We start from the raw sequence: 21632 nt of genomic DNA, 5'->3' as shown, positions 1-21632 counted from the left end.
CACACACACACACACACCACATGGTCTGATTAGTCTTCCTGGCTGACAGGCTTTAAAATATTTCCATGGCCTATGACAAAGGAATAACTTCCAATAAACCAATAACACGATAGTCTCAAAACAAACAGGACTCATTAAAAAAAAACATACCGGCTTCTTGATCTTCTTGATTTCCTTTTGAGAGGAAAAACTGAGGGAGTCACTCTCAGAGAAGTTCTACTGGCTGACCAGAGGTGTCACCAGTGTGAGAGTGACTTCTCAATATCTTTCTTTGTATATTTACGCCTAGCTACTGCAGCATGAGGTCACCATTAAAGATATTCTGTTTTCCGGGAAGTTCTGGGAGGTCATGCCATGGGGCGTTTAACGTTGTGACAGTCTGCTGGTTTTGATTAGCACACTAATCAGTGAATCACTCTCTGCACTCGTTTACTGTAGGAGTCACTGATCCTGATGCCACAGCTGTTTCCTCTCTCCTCTCTTCTCCTCTGTCTTCTTCTCCTCCATCATATTCTCTCCTCTGGTGTCCTCTTCCCAAATCTGTTTCTTCTCTCTTCCACTCTGTATCTCTGTTCATTCACTACATAAAATTGACACTGCAGAAAAAAAAAAAAACACAGCAGAGAACAAATCAACAAATGACTCCAAATGCCCCTCTGCAACATTATAAGAATTTATTCAAATCACAAGTTAATGGACAGTTTAGGATGGCGAAAACATTCAACAGTGTACAGATCAAAACTTCATCAAGACACTCTGTTCCCTCCACATTGGACACTGATACTAGGGAACATGGGAAGCCCCGTTAATAGGTCTGAGACTGTACAGTTTAATTTCTAGGGAGCAAACTATTCTGTGATTTTGACTTAAACCTTAAACACCTGTCTCATACGTTTCTCAAACAACCTTTCATGAGCTAGAAACCATTATACATCGGTATCCTTTCCCGGCAGTGTAGATGGGCAAGCTTACCTAGAATTATAACCAACAGTAGTGCATTGACTTTGCCGCATTTGCCTATCCAAGATGAAGGCAGTATTGTCTGTCTCCTGTGTCACCTTTAGCTAAATCCTTATATTTCTGTTTAAAGTAGCAGTGACAGAAAGGGCTTTGGAAACATAACCAATCAATAATCAATCCAGAATAATTTGGAAACCCATTTTACGCTTCCCACGACCCACCTTTGGATCCTGACCCAATATTTGTAAAATACTATCCTGTGATTGGAGCCGCTCCACCAGGGTTTTACTGTCAGACATGATGTCTGTTTTTAGGGATGAGGAGAAGAGTCATCACAAATCAGTAATCAATATTATATTACTACATTATTTAGTAGGCTATCACCGTTGAAAATGAGCAGACATGTGCAGACATGTTTCAGCTCTATTGCTTTGTCCTATGAAGCAAGTCAGCTACAACAAAGCATACCAATACTGTTCGACCCAGGTGGCTAATGCAAGACATGCAAGTAATCGGACTACTGACTATATCATACACAGGTCATTACTGTGAGTGATTATTGTACCATATGCTGGAAAAGACTTGAGATTGACAGAAACAAGGTTGACGACCTAAAACCAATAAGGCACTGAGAAACTATTTCTATCCCAAAAAAGACACTCCATATACTATTAAGCCGTTTCCTTAGAAGCCACTCAACACATAAAAACCCTGCAGCTCAGTGCTGTGGTGCGGCCGGGAGACGCGGCGGTGTACTGAGCACGCTCAGATTTTTCTCTGGTTAACCCCGCCCACCAGCCTGAGTAGCACTGGCTTACTGTGCGTTCACACCGCTAGCAAACAAATCACTGTGCTGCTGTCCGATGGATGATTTGAACTATCTGATTGAAAGCTTTAGCCCCAATGGTGTTGCAGTGATAGGCTACACATATAGCAACACTAGCAGGTGATTGGCCGCTGATGGGCAATGTTGCCAATCCACACTGACCCTGCGTTTACACTGCGAGCAACACGATGAACAAGTCACCGGGAGTCCATTCATTTCCTCCAGAGCGACCAAGGAAACGGTCCTCAAGCTAGTCGCCACGGCTGAAGTTTTCACCGTCATCGGCTGTCGACAGCCAATCAGATTTCCCTACTGTTGGAATTTTATTTCATGAAGTTCCACCTGGCAAGTGCAAAATGGACAAGGAAGTTGATTCCAGCCATTCAAAGCTTCCCAGTTCTCTACAACTTTCATTTGAAAGACGACAGGAATAAACATCTCTAAAGCGAAGCTCGGAGAACGGTTGATCCATCGTTGGAGTCGATGATAAGCTCTGAAGTCATTTTACAGAGTTTTTATTAATGCTACCTAATTACTGCTTGCTAGCTAGTTGTAAACTCATCTAAACTGTGTAACGTTATAAAAGGCAATACCAAAGCAGCAAAAAAATATGTTTTGACTGTATCGAACTTTATAGCTGCAGAGCGCTACACAGATGCAATCAGAGCCTGTTGTCCCGTCTACCATCAGACAGAACAGAGCAACACATCAACCAAGTTGCTGTAAGTGTGAACGCAGGTGACACGAGGAAACGAGGAGACTGGTTAGCATTTCTGTTGACTGGTCCTAGAAAATGAACAGACTTCTGGCGACTGGTGTTTCGAGTTTGCCCACCTGCTAGACACTACATCACTGTACCATTCATACCTTCTATTACAGTAACAATGGGACAGATCTGTTACATTGGATTAATACTGTAACACTAGGTGCTGTTATTATTATTCTGCTACATAATAAATATGACAAATTGTATAAAAATATACACCTAGAAGATCAGCTGGGACAGAGGGAGGGAAAGAGGGATGAGAGGGAAAAGACAGATGAGAAGGAGGGAGGAGGATTTGGGAACAGAGAGGGAAGGTGTTACGATGTGTGCGCACATTACAGTAATGTGTGTGTGAGTGAGCTGACATGGATTTGTTCATGTGTGCACCAGGGAAAGAAATGACTTTTTTTCAGAGGCCATTTTTTGCCCCTTTGATCTGATTTATAGGGGCATTTTGGTCCTTTTCGGGGCAATTTTATTAATTTAACTTGAAAATAATACATTTGCGTTGCATATTGGCAAGGAAACACTCAATTTGTACCACTAAGATTTTTATTTTTTGTTAAAATTTTGCTGTTTTCCCCTCTCTCGACACAGTCCTTTGGGTTGGTCGGCATCTTTTTCAAAAGCTGGCTGTGTGGAGCCAACACTTTCTCCCGCTCCAGGCTGCGTACTCAGATGTTTTCTGATCAGAAACTGCTCCATTTTTCTTGCCAAGAACGCGTTGCAAAGAAAACACCCTCATCGGCTCCTACAAATCACCTACGGTGGCCCAATGGGGACATTAGTTATAATCATGCACAAATCTTTGACAACTCTACAAAACAAATGTGAATCAGGTAAAATGCAATAAAGGGCACGCCTAAAGTTTTGTTCCCTCATTTTTAATTTCATGGGCATTTATGAACTTTCTTTTTATTAACTTTTTTTTGCCCTGAGCCCCTGTTAATTTCTGACCCTGGTGTACACACATGATGTATCCTATGTGTGTATGTATGTGTGTGTGTGCTTCGTGTTCATGTATATGCATGTTGCTTTAAGTGTATATGTATGTACGTATGCATGAATGTATAATGGTAGCCGTCAAAAAAGTCCCCCGTCCTGCATCCATCCTGCACTAGTACTGCAACAGACACTACAGCCTATTCTTTCTCAAGTTTTGTGGACAGAATTGAATCCCCATATTGTAACAGAAAACGCTAATCTTTCAAACTACAACTTGCCAAGCCGTTCTTTCCATCTTCTGATGGCTGAAAAGGGAGCAAAATTTGTATTTTCCAAGCAATTCCTCTCAGGAGTGGAGCAGCGAAGGGACCGGTTGCGCAGTGAGCATGCAGTAAAACGTAGGACTTCTGTAAGGGCTACATCTGTACATCTGTCTGTCTCTGAACGCCTAGTCGTCACTCTCAAAGGTGTGCAGGTAGGTTTTGAGGGTCAGGGTGTCGGTGTAGGTGAGGTTGGTGGATCGGTACAGGTCCAGTCCGGTCAGGATCTCCACGTCTCGGACTCGGGCCGTGTGAAGCTTCAGCAGCTCCTCCACCCACTGCGACTCGTCCTCAGCGCTCTGCAGAGACACAGTGACAGACATGAAGTGGTTATTTAAGGCTGCGACCTACAGTTTGTTTGTTTTGGTCCAAAACATAGTTGAAAAGTTGACTTTGTAACATTCTTATATTTGGCTTATTTAGGTTCACACTGACCAAATACAAGCGAACCAGGACTTGTAAACAAAAGTCACAATGACAACAAGTAGCTTGCTTATTTGTGACCTGTCATCCTGCAAGATTAAAGATTTTGGCAGCCGGGGAACGGGGGGTCAAAACAAATCCGAAGCTTCAACTATGGACTTGTCTGTGCTGTTTGCCATAATTCTCTGGTCTTCATACCAGGTAAGAACACATGAATAAAAAGTTGAATATGAGCATCAGTCCAGACTCTGTTTGCCCTCAGTTCATTTTGTTATGCTAGGCTTTCCAAGCACGAGGAACTGCTGTCTATCAGATGTCAATATCCATCCTAAAACATAAACAAGCAAATAGTAAACATGTTGTCCCCCACCAGTGATGTAGTTCCACCCTTGGGTCAGTCAGTGATTGCTGAGTGAACTTGAAATATGAGTGAAATTGTATAAGCATTTTGGTATGGGACAATGAAAGGACAGATTGACCATATATTTTTCTTGCCTACTCTCCTCAGAATTAGGCTTACAAGTTATATCTTGAAATGTAGTAACTGTAATTATCCTGTTTTAAGAACTACAATACGCAGTAAATACAATCCATAGATTACACAATGTACACTACAACACAATTTATAATACAATATACAATATAACATACAACACCAGGAGCATGAGTGTTATGAATAATATAAATGCTAAATGATAAGTGATATATGGTATTGCACAGTAGGTAAGTGGTAATATGATATAAGTAGTCAACACTGAGGCACAGTGGCAGTGCAGTGATGATGCAATAACAGAACAACAGTCCAACAACTGGACAATAACTACAGTGTCTTGTGGTTAGAGGTTTGCCCAAAAATTCTCCATTGACTCTCACTTCAACACATCAACCCAGTCTGAAGTCTCCAAGTGTGTAGTGTGTGTAGACTATTATGTTACCTATGATAACTTTAACTGTACTGCTTTACCACTGAGTCCCCATTCATTGTCCCCCACATTGTATGATAACTTTAACTGTATGACCTGCTTTACCACTGAGTCCCCATTCATTATCAATGCCGCCCCCTAGCGGCACAAAGTCAACATTACAGTGTGACTAACTAAAGAACGAACAAACTAACTAACGGACGGAGATCGATCCATAGTCTCCCCTTTGGTGGGGGACAACTAGTAGTTGGTCCAATTACGTTCTCCTTGTAACAAACCGCTCTACAGTTCGCTTGGAAGTTGTTTTTTATTTGGTGCACAACCGACTTCGAATGGTTTTGTTCTCACCTGCCCAAACAAACTGGACTACAGGAGGAAACGCTCCGTAGTTCCACTGAACCGGTCCAAACATGCTTGATGTGAACGCAGCCTTACTGTGTATTCTCTCCCTGATCGTCTCAACCTCATGCTCCTTTTATTGCCACAGAGCGAGTTCAGTGGAATTTGTTTCAGTACGGATGAATCACTGCACTGATATTTACAACATATGATAAGTGTTAGTGAACGCAGACACAATGGACAGACAGCACAAAGTGCAACGGTGCCATGCTGTTCTACAGGGAAGCAGGTCGCCCTCTGGGTTAGAGAGACTGACTCCTAATAGAAAGTGAACCAAAGGGCGACATTAAGAGTTTCATTAATGTGGTATAAATGATTTCATGGCCCTCTGGAAGCATGGGAAACAGAACGTGCTTTAAAGTGACAATATGGAACATTTTTGATATTAAAGTGACATTAAATTAATAGGATATATTCTACATTGTGCTCTATATTGTTTGTTCATGCTAAATCCCCTGTTTTCCATTGACTTTTCAGTGATGTTGGGACGTTCTGAGGCGTAAAATATTTCCTGAGGGCGTGTCTTAAGTCACTGCAATCCTGTTCTTGCGTTGTGTTAATTTTAAAGTATATTGACAGAGGGAGCAGACAGTGGTACAGATGGGAGACAGGTGTCCTGATGGCGGTTGAGGCAGAGCAGGCTTTCTGCATTTTAACAGCTTGTTTTCTCTCTTGCAGCACCACACGCAGCATACAGGCAGCTGGTCTTGTAACATGAAAGCAGAACTGTTACTTTTCTGAGACCACAAAAATAAACAAAACACTCAAAGAAATGCTCAGTCAATATGGAAAAAATATCAATAGCATACAAAGTAATAGCCTAATTAACCTGCTAACATTTTATCATGTTAACCAATATTGTGTTTAGCTAGCTCAACCGTATAATAAGTACAGTGTGTCAAATTCAGCTTTCCAACTTCCATTTTCAAACAATAATCGGCTCTGTTGTATAAAAACATCTGTAACAGCCATTTGATATAAAATCTAACAATGATGTGCATTTGACATATTTTAAAATACCAATTTATACGGGCGAACAGCAGATACCAGTGCCTACCTTGTAACATGAAAACAGAACTAGCTCTACGGTGGCCACGGAGGGACAAAAGACTCAAAACTCCGGCAACACAACAGAAAGAAACAAAACGCCCTCTACTGGCGATTAAGTGTAACACACTTCCTTACATCACAGTAACAACAACAATGGAGGAACCCTATGTTAACCCTATAATAGTATTTTTGGGAGATATTGGGTTAAATTATAATGTTTTAATATACAGCAGTAATATCCAAGAGGGTGTCGATGTTGTTAAAGAAGACATAATCATGAAGAACTTAGCTGCCTAATGCCTCGCCATTTTTCCTCATTAATATGCACATTTACGCGGCACAGTGTTCCAAAATCTAATCAGATCATCTACTCTATAGGGGGAACCTGCAGTTTGAGTTTGAAGTTTGTATCATGTATTGTTATTGAGCTCTCTGGAGAAAACAAGAGAGATCACTGACTAGGTCTCACCATCAACGGTTGGCATAGAAACCAGTGAAGCATGGTTAGCTGTGCTCACACACACACACGCACACACGCACTACACATACTTGGTCTATGTGCTGCACTTCCGCTGTGGTTAAAGTCATACTGAGTAACATTTTGCCGGTTGTGGCTTATATAAACAACTTTCAAAGTTGACCCTTCCTCTCCAGCTCAACAAGACGAAGCCACGCCCCCTGGACACGCTGCCAGAATGAGACAAAACGCAAGTACAGCGAGGAGAAACTAGGGTGGATCTGGGGTTGGGTTTCACCCGCTGGCGAGTACTGAAGGAGAGGATGAAGAGCGACGCAGAGCTGACCTGTTTTCTGGGTGCCATGCCATTGTTCCGACGGCCCATTATTCCGAAACCCCAATAGTCCGAAAACTCCACGCCTGGCTCCGTCCACAACCGTGGCTTCTGACAGCCTTGACCGTAAGCTTGCTCTAACCCTAACCTCAGTGACCCCATGCCTCAACCCAACCACCTCCGGGATAACAGGCTGTCGGACAAATGGGCTTTCGGTCCAATCGGGTGGACATTTTTCGGGATATTGGGGTTTCGGAATAAGGGGCAGTCCCTGTTTTCTGTTGGACAGATAGCTGCTAGCTAGGGTGCCACCTTTTCTACTACAAAGAAGCTACGCAGTTCCTCTGTTTTAGAGTTCAGACCGCTGCCATAGCCACGAGGCTTTTAGATATGAAAGGACTCATCGGTGGATTTGGTTGCACACCTGCTTCCAAAACATTGACGCCCAGAAACGTTCCCAAACATTCAGAAATAAGAAAACCCAGACAGAAGGCAGCAGGCCCTCTGCAGACACACACACTGTCACTCCCAATGAGCCAGAAGTCATGACTAGTTTTGGATGAGTTTATGCTATTTCAAGGGGGGGAAATCCATCTCAGTACGCCTATTCAATTTCAATTTCCTCTTCAATTTATTAGGAAGAGAGTGAGTTTTCCAAGCACTGACATGCTAAACGATCATTTTGCCCCAGCGATAAATAAACCACATTAACCTGCAACCCCGAGGCAACAGGTCTGTTCAGTTTGCCTTGGCACAGATTCCACAAATATCTGGAAGGAACAACTCATGAATTACTGTAGGGATGAATGATAACCCACCAACATAAATGGAAAATAACAATCTTTTAAAAATGTCTATTTTATCAGGTAAGTTGCCAAAGAACACACTGTTCTTACCCAGCTGTTATTATCCAAACAGCCTGGGGTAGTAGTTCCAAAAGGAGGGAGGGTTTTACACACACACACACACGGCATCCACACACACACACACACACCCATTGGTCTTTTTATTGTTTACACAGATGCCAAAATAACTATGATGACTGACATCATACTTGACTCATATCTTGTCCATGTGTTGGATGTTGGGGTGTCTTTTATTTTAATAGTTACCAGTGTTTGAGTCATTTGCAGCCGGGAATAAAATCACTCAAGCTATTACTTGATTTTGAAAACAAGCAAAAAATCTCTCTTACTTTTTTTTTATTTCACTCTCTCTCTCTCTCTCTCTCTCTCTCTCTCTCTCTCTCTCCTCCTCGGCCTTGAAGCCACAATTAAATGTTTTGATTATCATGAGCTCATCAGGTGCTTTCATGTGCTTTCCATGTGAGGGTTTATGACTATCATGCATAGACAAGATCCTATTGTTCCTGAGACCCACTTATACAACATCCGTACAAACATTATGAGATACCGGGAGGGACATCCGTACAAACATTATGAGATACCGGGAGGGACATCCGTACAAACATTATGAGATACTGGGAGGGGGGGGGGCTTGCAGGTGGCTGTCCTTGAAGATATAAGCCAGGTTAGTCTGACCCCCGAAAAGTTATAGCACTATACATTTTTTTGTCAGGTGAGGCCCACAAAAGGTCTTTTATGTTGTGATTATCTTTGGAGAGGTAAGGCACACTTAATCGTATACTGGTGTCACCAGTAGGGCTGGGTATCGTTTAAAAAATTACGATACCAGTACCAATACCAGGACCCTTAAACTGATACCAATACCAATAGAGTACTTCATTCGATACCTTTTTTTTTTACGTTTTGGTGGCATCTCGGCACGCTGAACTGCCGACTCCGTCACACACACACCGCACTCGACTTCATCACCACAGACTGTATGGGCTGTAGCTGCTGTGGTAGTCGGCCAATCACACGTCACATTAAGTCGAAGAACGCTTGCGGTGATTGGCTGCGAGCAAAACCATCCAAATAGTCATTTTTTAGTTTTATAGTCTAGATCTGTGTACAAAAAGTATCGAATGTAGGTATCGTTTGACTGGAGAAGTTTCGATACTGCTTGGTACTGGGTTATTTCGGTCGATACCTTAAAGGTATCGAGTACCGATACCCAGCCCTAGTCACCAGTGTGAGAGTGACTACTCAATACCAATACTGGTTTTATGTAAACCACTTTGAATTGCCTTGTTGCTGAAATGTCCTATATCCGTCATCCTCAAAGTCCGGACCAAACCACAACTGTCTCCGGACTCTGAGCAAATTATACTTTTCATATGTATTATTTGTATTATCTGCGAGACTTCGCCGCAACGCAACGAGTCAAAATTCTCCACTTTCTCCACTGCAAGCAGCGCTCTGAATGTCTGACTGCTCCACTGTCTGTGTGAGGACGTCTACTCTGCTTTGGTTTGGTCCAATCACATTCAGCGTCCCATCATCTCCATGACAGCGGCGGGTCGCGGCCGTGACGTCATACTGTAGAGCCGCACTTTTTTTTTTCAAACTTTATTTTTACAAGAGAAGAGAACAAAGACCGGTGGAATCAAGTTGAGAGCGCAGCTCGTTTCGTCAGCTGTTAGCTACTAGCCTAGATTTGGAACGTGAATCAATCTAAAATGGCGTGTTCAAAGGTGGCCAGCCTACAGCAGTGAGTCTGCATTCTCAACAATGAACACGGTGAAGAACGAGTACCGCAGCCGACTCACCAATGAACACTTGCATCAGTGTCTCTGCCTGGCCATTACACCTTTTGGTCCAAAGTTCAAAGTCTGCCACTTCTCTCATTAAGCAACAGTGTTTGACACAATGTACAATAGTTCTGGACTTATTTGGACTTTGATTCTTGGGATGGTTTGATTCACCTCTGGTGGATGGTGTGTGTGAACCGGTTTTGGGGGATGGAGATAATGGGGAAATGGTGATTTGTAGATTCTATTTAATTTAATTTTATATGTAATTTTATGTTTTATTTAATTTAATTTTATATATTTTATATAATTTAATTTTATATTATATTATATATATTTTATATTTAATTTTATATTATTAATTTAATAATTTAATTATAATTGGTTAAAAGCTTGACTGACCTTAATAAACGGACCTTTGTCTAATTAAACATTTTCTTTGTGGACCTTTAAGATTTGTATTTGAGTACCCCTGTCCTATATAAATAAACTTGCCTTGCCTTGCCTTGTCAGAGAACTGCACCATTCCCTTTGCTATGATGTACTTCTCTCCATGCAGCATGTATCATTAAAGAGAACTTGTCTTCATTACAAAATTATTCATCACCATAATATACACCTGTTAACCTGTAAACCTGTAAATTACAAAAATGGCAAAAAAAAATGTATTTTGTATTTTGTTGTCAAAATCCTATTACTTTTACTTGCTGGAAAACAGAGTATCTTTAATTGTGACCTAATGCTGTACTCCAACCAATAAAACCATCACAGGTTTTCAACAGTCCCGCCCCTCCACCCCTCCCATCCAGTAAATCTGCCTTTCTCTCCTTAACTGATCTCCCATTGGTTTACACCTGTATCAAAAGGAAATACTTCAAAATAAGGAAGCAAGATAGTCTCAAAATGCGGTTTCACTGTGACTTTCAGTCTGTTGACATGTGTGTGTGTATGTGTGTGTGTGTGTGTGTGTGTGTGTGTGTGGGCGCGATGATCATCATCTTCTCAGCCAACCAATCAACTGATCTTGTGACAGCAGTGTGACCAATGAATAATCAGTGTGAAATGACCGATGAAGGTTCATAACACTGTTTAGGACCCCAACCTTTTGCTCTCACTACTGTGCTGTTAGAGATAAACAGTGTTGGAGTCAAAGGGTCAGGGTTACATCAACTGACAGACAGGCAATAAAAGAGCTGTATTACTGGCAGGTAGGGGAAAGGTCAATGCTTAACGCTACTGGTAAGAGAAAACCTCAGCTTTTCTTCTGTAATTTTACATAGCAGTAGTGTCTTCGGGAATTTTTTATTTTTGGTTCCACATTATTCCTGTTTTGGTCCTGTTTTGTTTTGGTCCCACTTCTGGTTGTTTTATTTTTGCAGGGATAGGTTCTATCCCTGCAAAAATCAGGTTTTCTTTGGATACGTTATCATAATAGTCATGAGATGTTTGATATTTTTCCTTCATCTTAGTTGTTTTTCAAAGTAAATATTCTGAAACAAATGCTGCCTAAATATTATTTGTTACTCCCAGTAAAGAAGAGGTAGCAATTGTGTGAAATTCCAGCTTTCATTTCTGTTTCATTTAACCGGATGAGATACAAGATTTTCATCTGACAGCATTGATTAGTAGTGTCTGTGTCGACAAACATAGGCACCACTGATAATTATTTATTCATAAAGGAGCACTTAAACCACATCGATGATATCTAATACACTAATATGTGGATGTAATTTAGCAATGTTGTTGTCGAAAAAAACATCCAACAGCAATTTTAAAGTTCTTTTCTCCCTTGAATTGGAAGTGAATTGAAAGATCTTAATTGTATAATTTCTGTATTATTTCAAAAAAACATATGGGGCAGCAGTGAGAAAATGAGCATTCTCTTCATTCCTGGAAAAAAACATTTTGCAGATCCATGTTTATTGTCTAACAGCAGTGTAATAGTATGGCTTTTATGGGTTTTGATTTCATATATAAATTATGTATATACAATAACCACTTACTGTATATACTGTATCTCATATATAATACAAGAAGATATGCTGCTATTCCCCAAAACGTGCATATAAAACCTTTTTTAATGGTGAGTCAGCACCATTAACCCTTTTTGGGTTGATTTTGATTTTGATGTTGATTTTATAGACAAACAAGAAAAGATCTTCCATATGTCCGTAATGAAACGGATATATACTTTCTTTTATACTTTTTGCATGTATGTAGCCTATGTTGGATGTTAATTACTATTTCCTCCCTATAGCCTACTTTTCCTCCCTATAGCCTACTTTTCCTCCCTATAGCCTACTTTTCCTCCCTATAGCCTATGCTTAAGCAACCTCATTAAGCAGATCATCTGATTATAAAAAAAATATTTTAAATACTAGTCATAGTGTTGTAACTGCATAACCGCAGCACTTCGCTTCATGTTTGGTAGGCGTAGCAGTCCGACTCCTACCTTTTTGAAATTTCGGTTCCTAGGAGAGAACGGGAGAGTAGTCCGTTGTGTCTGTCCGTCTCTGTTCATTTCAATTCATTTTCAATGAGAGCTGTCCGTTGTCCGGGCAACGCAACCCAGTTGAACTGTTTCTTGACGGATTCATCACCGCAAATCAGAGGCGTTTTTTTTAAAATAGCGTTTAGCGTTTCCAAAACAACCCAACGGACAGAAATCGATCCGTTAGTAATTCTGTCCGTTTTTTGACAGATCAGTGTGGCCGGAGTTCGCTCTGTAGGTGAGTTTGAATCCTCAGTTTTGAGATACAAATAAAGACTCACCCCCTGATTTACTAAATAAATGTAAAAATACATTTTATGTCTGGCCTAAATTAAAACATGCTTTCACTGGGTGGCAAATAGTGTGATTAAATAAGCTGTTTTTCCTTTAGTAAATCAGGTGCAAGGAGCTATTATAATAACTAGAATAAACCCATCCTTCATTTTTGCGCTCTCTGTCTGGGGGCTTTAAATCACGATGTTGTGATGTAGAGGCTCAGTGGACGATGACTGTCGGCCATCGGACCAACCCTAATGTCAACAGCTACAGAATTATTTTGTTTGTGCTCATATGAAGCCCCAGGGTTTCCACACTCACTCGGACATGGAATTCAAGGCCTCAAAATTGGCAAGTTTTAGTTGAAGACATGACATTGGTCAACCTCATAGAGGATTATTTTTTCACTACTGATCTTGTCAAGTTACGAAATCCTGGTGAAATCCCTCATTCTCCATCACAGGGTTTTCCTCAGGATGTGAAAAGTGTTAATCCGTGGACAGATAGAGGTCCAGAGAGCTGAGGCATACTGATGAATTTGGGTGCTATATTTCAATAAAATATCAAGGAATTTCAAGGCCATCCATTTACAAACAAAACAAAAGGCCTTGTTTATTTTTTCTCAAAACGACAAACTTTCAAGGAGTTTCCATGCCCGTGGAACCCTGAAAGCCCCCATAACCGCATGAAACCTAACCCATTGGAAACGTACTGTTACCTAACTGTGTTCACACTGCTAGTAACCACACACTGAAGTACAGGATTGGATGCTGATGGCAGTGTCGCCCAAAAGTTCAGCTGCAACGCGGAAATGATGCGACTGTGACACTTCAACGGATGAAAGTTTCGGGACAGCTACCCAAAGAAGGCACTGAAGCTAGTTAAAAATTGTATTTATTTGGTGCAAGAACTAAAATAAGCAAAACTCAACCTATCCGTGTGCTCCATTGTCTTCTTTGGGTAGCTGCCCAGAGGCTTCCGTTTCATGTTGTTTGTGTTGAGTAAGGCTCTCAAAAAAGCCAATAAAGCTGAACCCAAAGAGGATATCCGAGCTTTCCCTTTGGGGAGACGGTGACAAACATCTGTGTTTACAATATCTGTGACATGTAAGGCACTAAAAATGCGAAAAATGTCTCCAGTCATGCTGCTGTCAGGCACTAAACATGTCCACCAACTGGCACATTTTATCTTGATTTACCAGGCACAATGACAACAGCATCTCACCAGTATGACATAGTTAGTCAGTTAGTCGTGAGACAAAGAGGAAATGCCTTGCAAAAAGATAAGTGGCTGTGCCCAGAACAGTCAGTCACTAATGACAGACAGCTCAGATAAAACAATAACAAAAGCCACTCATTATGGGTTACATAGACAAATTCTCAAGGAGCTCTAGATTGTGCTGAATCACTGCTCTGTTTTTGAAGACATACAGTAGATATCTCTTTGGTATTCCAAGGTCAAATGTCAGGGTGATATAAATTGACTAGACAATCAGCTTTAATGCTGGGAGATAGGGGAAAGGTTACACATTGGGTAATTCTGCTGATATGGGAAAAATTCCAGAAAAACTCCAGTTTTGGTGTTATCCCGACCCCGACACCCTTGGCCAATTCCGCACACCCACACACTTTTTTATATGTTAATAAATAAATGTTAATATAAGTTATTTTTATTATTTTTTATTTTTTATTTTTTATTTTTACATTTTTAGCTTCTAGAATGTGTAGGATTTCATGGCGCTTGCCTATCAGCAGGGAACTTTTCCAAAACAAATCTCTGGTGTTTAAATGTTTTTCAGTGTCCTGAGAGGGGGCTCGGTTGGCTATCAATATTATAAACTTCTAAAAATCCGTGGGTAGTGATCAATGGGAGAGAACGTTCTGTCCTTTAAGTGTTTTGAAATAGAAATCTTAAAGTACAAATTGTTTTAAGGCACAGTAAAAAGGAACTGGGTGTCTGATAGCTTGGAGGCATGGCTGAATGATGTTCATTCCAGACACAGGATGACAGTGTTGTTTCAAGCTTTTTTTTTTACGTCACCCTGATTTCCTGGGGTTAGGTCATTACTGGCAAAAGGGAAATGGGCGGTCCGGTGTTGAATTCAATTAAAAGAAAGATACATTAAGTTATAAGAATGGTCAGGGTGGGACTCATTAGACCTTGGCAAAACTACTGTGATTCAGCATCTGAGATAACTCCAATGATTGCACCAGACCAACCCACCCATCCCCTTCCTCCAGCAATTTACAATTTACAGGCAGATGATCTCATGTCCCCTCTCAGGTCTAGTCACGAACATATGTGCATCTCCTGATGTGAAACAAGTTGGTCATGGAATTGAAAAGTCTGACCTGTGGAACTGGCATATCTTGACAATTGCATAGCTTTGGTGGAGGTATGTGCTCTACTGAGTGCCATCTAGTTCATTATTGTTATATAACAGACCTAGTAACAGGCCTGGAGCAAATAGTAGCATTCTAAAAAATACTTTCTAATGTTTATTTTGCCACATAGGACAATACAATAGGTGCTCGAAAATTCAGACAATCACAGGAAAGCATTTGAACAATTTACTATATTTTTCTGTGACTGAAAACATCGATGACATCATCAGGATAGTCCCGATGTTCCAAGCAGGTTAAAACAAATGCTCAAGGAGGACTATGTGATCCGGGGCAGGATAATAATGGACAGAGGTAAAAGGAAATTAAACACCGGGCCTACTTCTAAAACTGCTTACATCATGTGCCAACAAAATGTCCTGTACACCAAGAAACAGTCCGGCTGCCAAAAACACCCACATACGCACGTACAAACCTGTCCCATGATAACTGCTTAACAATGGAAAGAGGTGCAGTAATCACAACATGTGCTTTTGAGTGTTGACACTGTGTGTCTGTGACCTACTGCTTTTTTAACCTCGGATACAACGTCACATCCACATTCACACACACACACACACACACACACACACATTTCCACCCACTCATCTCTCTCTTCAGGTCTACGTCAGTATGTGTGACGACGACCAGGCCAGCGTGACAAACAGTGTCGAGTGGTAACGTGTCACGTGTCACATGTCACGTGTCACGAGCCGCTATCAAAGAGTGGAATCGGACCTGATCAAGGCTAAAATTAGGAACTAAACATGACACCCGATCAAATCCCAATTCATTTAACCTATTTATTTATTTTCTCCACCTCCGCTCCATGTCTGCCATTTGTCATAAGAAGTGTCTGTGCTGTAAACAGCCGTTATCCACCATCACATCCACCTGTTCATTTATTACAATCACCTGTTATTTTCCTACCAAGATGGCCGTGTTGTGATGTAACAGAATACTATGAATTAAAGATAAAAGAAATGTTTATTCTTAATGCAGTTGTTTAACTGAGTATTAAGATTATCTTTCAAATGTTATTATTATCTTGCTTTGGTTTTACTGATTCGAGATTGATCAGAGTGATGCTTGTAGTATGGAGCTGTTTAATTGTTATGAAAAGATTCATGACAAAAATATTGGGGAATTCCCTGTCATTTGACCTCTGTGGGAGATTCACACCATGAAGCCATGGGAGAGAAGTCATGTTGTAATGGGAGAGAAGTCATGTTGTAATGAGTTGTGCAATAACGTGCTCTTTTAGTTTCAGTAATAACATTCAACAACCAAAACTATGTCTGATGATTATCGATGACTGTGCATATCTATTCTTGGGTGTAGGCTTTGTCAAATCCCACACAAATATGACTTGACAGTTATGGTGGAGAGTAACAATAACAAATGATGTAAAATCTGATTTTGTTTCAACATATGTCAACACATGTCATGTTTCTGGATGTCTTCCAAGTAAATGCTGACTCAGACACGCTGACTAAATGATGGCATTTTGTGAGCTTGAGTTTCATCTGAGTGCAGTAAGTGAGACAGAGTTCAATCCTGAGGTACTGAGCATGAAAGGTTTGACGTCCCATCTGGCAGAACAGTTGGGTGCTTTCTATCTTTTTAAATATTCAACCCTAAAATGACCTTTTACTTAAAAAAAATTAACATTCACGCAAGCATTAAATGGATCCCCACATGATTCCAGAGAAAAAGCTCATGGTTTTTTACACCAAAGTTTAAAAAAAGAGCGGTTCCCAGCAGAGATAAATTCAAGGTCAATGCAGGTGAGATGAGATAGCAGCCTGGCCAGGAAATCACCTTTTCCATCCACCAGATACAGAAACAGATTTCAGAATACACCAGCCACTATCACTATCAAGCAAACGGCTTTTTAGAACAGAAAAGACTCTGGTTTCCTGACAGAGCGGCTGGTGGAGCAGATTAAACTCACCAGAAACTAAAACGTACCAGCAGCAGTTCTCCCTCCAGAATCAATATGGAGCCAAAGTTGATGTAACTTCTGTCTTCCCCCCTCTGTCTTGTCAGTGTATGGGAGGTTTCTTCAAATCAGCAATCTAAAAAGCATATGGCTTTGATTTTGAAATATGTTGTAGGAAGCATCAACACATCTCGCTTGGCTTAATTTCACAAAAATCCATTCAGTATTATTTATATGAACCACAAAATTAGTTACTGAACTGCACTACCCAGCAGGCTTTTAGCTGGAATGTTCCATCTGCTGTAAAGGGAACAGTGCTGCATTCCATTGTACTGTTTGCTAGTATGAACTACGAGTAGAGAAATAGATAGCTAACGTTAACGCTAATGCTAACGTAGTGGGCAAAGAGTGTTGCGTCCATGTTTTCCCAAGCAGACATGCTAGAACGTATTTAGATCGGAAGAACTATCGACTTCAGACTTCCAGTGGATTGCAGCACAAGCTACAGTAGCTAGCTAGCTGCAGCTTCACAGCTCCAGTGAAAAAAAATGTCTTCAGTTCCTGTCATGAGGCTGAACTCAGACTCAGACTAGCAACGTCCCAAACTGCATCTGAACCTGCCATGAGACAGTCTGCTCCCTGCTGGAGGATCAGCTGCTTCAACAGTATTAGTTCTCCATCACGATGTCCAAGTCTTTTTTTCCCCAGAAAACTGCAGTTGACTCAGTTCTTTTAAATCAAGGCTGAAGACTTTTCTGTTTGCCGCTGCCTTTTATTAAATCAAATAACTATTCATCTCTCACACTGCACTGTAACCTTTATTCTTGTATTTTACACCTGTCTTATTCTATTTTAGCCTATTTTTTGTTTTTATTCTTTTAGCTCTTTAATGAACTTTATTTTTCTTGGTCTTTTATATGAATTTTTTACTTTTTCATTTTGTCTCAATGCCTTTAATGTTTTATGTAAAGCACTTTGAATTGCCTTGTTGCTGAAATGTGCTATATAAATAAACTTGCCTTGCCTTTTCTGGAAGTTGTTACACCTAAAATAACAGAAACATTTATTCAGGCCAGGAGGAAAAAGGTGGATGGTATCTGTATATGGGTAAAAGAGATGACATCTAGTCTTGCATTAGAGAGACCGACATACAGCCAGAGGAAAGGCAGCAAAGGACTTAACAAAAATATGGAATCCTTTATTAGAATTTCTTGAAGTTGAGAATGTACAGTCAACTTGAAAGTGTTTTATATTGCTGCTTGACTTTACTATAGCTTTTATATATTTATTTACTCTTTTTTGTTTTAGTGTATGTGTATTTTTTTCCCTTTGTTTAGTTGCAGAAGACATGCTACTTTGCGGTCGAAGGAATTAGCCACTTCAGTTTCACTATCACTGTACAAGAGTCCGCCCAGCAACCTGCTAAATCAATCTGGGAGAATGTAAGAGAGTGGCTAATAATGACCCAGACCACATGAAGAAAGAGTGAAGTCAGAGGATTAGATCATGATCATATGTCCAGGCCTGGAATGAAGTCATTTTTAGGGCAAGGCTGGGTTGTGACTTCATTTTTTTTTTTATATCTTGACTGGGGGAAAATGCATGACCCTCCCTCCACCATAAATGACCATATTTTATTATATTCACACCAAAGGTAGGTAGTATTGGAGAAAATAAAAAGCAAAGGCTGACCTTTTCCAACCATAGATGTTGATTGTCAAATTATGAATTGATAAAATAAAATTAGAACTGATGACTTTTTAAATATAATTTTTTTAGAATATAATAGGCCCTGGCGGTTCCCCTCACATGCGTTCACAGTGAACGCACGGGCACCGCGTAGCCAACGTGCATTCTGGGTATGACAGCCGCTGAGAATCTGAAACGCAATGAAAGATGAAAGGCGTGAGGTCCAATGAGGTTAAGGCAGGGGTGGGAGATACCGAGTTTAGTGAGTCCCGTCACCATACAGCGGTAAAACACGTATTTTGAAAAGAAAAAACGTATTAATACAACCATTTAAAGTTGTATGTCCCTCCCTTAAAGCCAAAATAAAAAACATAAGTTCCTCCCCAGTGCTTAAAAAATTATTTGATGTGCCTCCTCCGTTTTGCACCACCCCCCCCCCTCTCATAAATAACAAACAGTCCTTAACCCAGGTTATTTTCTGTAGCTACAAATTACAGATGTCGCCTAAACGCCTCACATGCAGACTATCGGTAGACACCACAATTCACCGATGTCCCCTAAACGCCTCACATGTAGACTATCGGTAGACACCACAATTTACCGATGTCCCCTAAACGCCTCACATGTAGACTATCGGTAGACACTACAATTTACCGATGTTCCCTAAACGCCTCATATGCAGGCTACTGCTACTGATAGCGTTTTTGCTGCTCTCAGCCCGGTTAATTTTGCTGTATTCTTCATTACAGCGGCTAATTACCCGCTGTGCATTTAAACTGACTCTAGGTCTGCTCAAGCACTCATAGCTCTCTCCTTCTTTTAGCCACTTTCTCGCTAATCCCACAGTTGTTTACGTGCTTTTCAGATCTGCTAGTTACTTAGCTTAGCAGTTAGCAATAGCTTAGCAGTTAGCGATGGCTTCTCTCTCTCCCTCTCAGTTTAATTAATAATTAGCTGTTAATGTTTACGTTGTAACGTTACACATATATTTGCGGGAGTGGGAGAAATCTCGCGCTACATCACCAGCGTGATGACGGAGACTCTGGGAAACATGAGTTTGTTTACTTTGTTTACTAGGAAATCCACAACTTTCTTTTAAGGCACAACGGCCAGTTGAAAACAGGTCATGCCAAACTGGCCGTGTGGATAGTTAATGTTAGAAGGAGCATTACAGCCACACTCCGGGGCATCCAGGGCACTGGCCGTTTGGCCGTGGTATAATTCCTGCCCTGTATGTCTGTCCCTGTGACACATCTAGATCTGTTTGTATTTCTGTTTATTCTCTTTTATTTCTATTACAGACTTCCAAAGCTTCAGTCAGTCAGGTTCCAACAGAGAAGCATGTAAATTTCAATTTTTATATTTGTGTATACTTCTCCTCTTTTTTTATACACTGCTTATACTGGCGTACTTTCTTTTATACACTACTTCTACTAGGGACCATTCCCTAAACCAGTAGTTCTCAACCAGGGGTTCGGGACCCCACAGGGGGATGTGAGATCATTTTGGGGGGGTCGCAAGATGATTTATGGGAAAGGAAAATAACATATTTCTACTATACAAATTAATTATCATGCTATTTTTTTTTCTCTAATATTTGCATATTTCTTGTGATACTTGAAATACTGACAAGTTTTCAGGCTCTCGTCTGATAACGAACTGAAAAGGGAAAATCGCTAGTAGGCGGTTTAGGGGTCGCAAGCCAAAAAGTCTGAGAACCGTTGCCCTAAACATCTACTTTCAGTTTTTTTACATACCACTTTTGTAATTTTTGTGTTTAATTGTTTAACTTGACCTATTTGAGCGAGCCAGCACGTCAAATTCCTTGTATGTGCAAACTTATCAGGCCAATAAAATTGAATATAATTATGATTATATTGGATTTAAAGCATATTCTGACTACATTGCTGAGTCATAGGTGGCACACAGCAGAGAATAACAGGAAATACGAGTGACAGAGCGAGCATGGCACTGAGGCGAACACATGACTTGATGAAGCCGTGGCATGTGGTCGAGCCAGCTGTGCCGCTGGGTGTTTTGTAATGGCGACACTCAGTAGATTCCCATCTTTAGTCCTGTTCACATGGGACTGTGACGAACCCCGTGTAATTACTGAGTCACCTCCCACTATGTCTGAGTTTTGCTAAACGCATTTACACGGGACAATGAAATTCACTGAAAACACCGCCGCCCCGGACACAGCTGCATACGGTCCAGACCTTTGACTCCGCCCACTCCACCCAGTTGACTGAGTCTGGTCTGGCATCGTGACATGAAACAGCGGTTTCTCGGTTGAAAAATGATCGGTCCAATGAGCGCCGGGGCGGGACTAACGCCGTTGTCAAGCTGTTGTCAAGCTGTGCTCCGGAAACCAAGGAGGAGTCATAACAACAATGGCGACCGCTATAGACAAGATGGACGCTGCTATCCAGGCTGTTCTAAATCCATTAAAAGTCGTTGTACTTTGTTTTTACTTGGCTCCGTGTCGTCAAAGATGCTCTATACTTTCTGAACCGTCTCTGGTGTTGTCATGGCTACGCATCAGCGTCGACTTAAAATGACGTTAGATACAGGCGGATACGTCGGTCTCTAGTGATTGGTTAGGGAAAAAATCGAATCCCCCTCCCCCACGGAAATCGGTTAGAGTGGAGGCAATGTCAGACTGAAGATGGAAATGGAGTGGAACGAGTTGACAATGCTGTCTGATATCAGGCAACGGAAACCTTCCTCTAGAGATTCCACGACTGCCTCCAGTTTTCATGGCTGGAGGAAAACATGAATCACGAGGAAGACGGAG

At 41.0% G+C, this 21632-nt stretch overlaps 1 protein-coding gene across 1 annotated transcript in view; it reads right to left on the bottom strand.

The window, feature by feature from the left end:
* Positions 1 to 658: 658 nt before the first annotated feature.
* The window catches only part of LOC139651292 (autotaxin-like), a gene marked incomplete at its 5' end in the record, with an annotated part of 36712 nt that continues 15738 nt past the window's right edge, over positions 659 to 21632 (bottom strand). The window contains one exon of the mRNA XM_071528158.1: positions 659 to 4116. Coding sequence (XP_071384259.1) covers positions 3946 to 4116 — 171 coding nt within the window. The remainder of the gene's footprint in view (positions 4117 to 21632) is intronic.

Source organism: Centroberyx affinis, unplaced genomic scaffold (assembly GCF_046629955.1).
Source record: "Centroberyx affinis isolate AG114_WGS23_722 - 3 ecotype Tasmania unplaced genomic scaffold, CSIRO-AGI_Caff_v1 ptg001626l_1, whole genome shotgun sequence".
In the NCBI taxonomy this organism is placed as follows: Eukaryota; Metazoa; Chordata; class Actinopteri; order Beryciformes; family Berycidae; genus Centroberyx; species Centroberyx affinis.
This window is presented reverse-complemented; position numbering and strand designations above follow the sequence as displayed.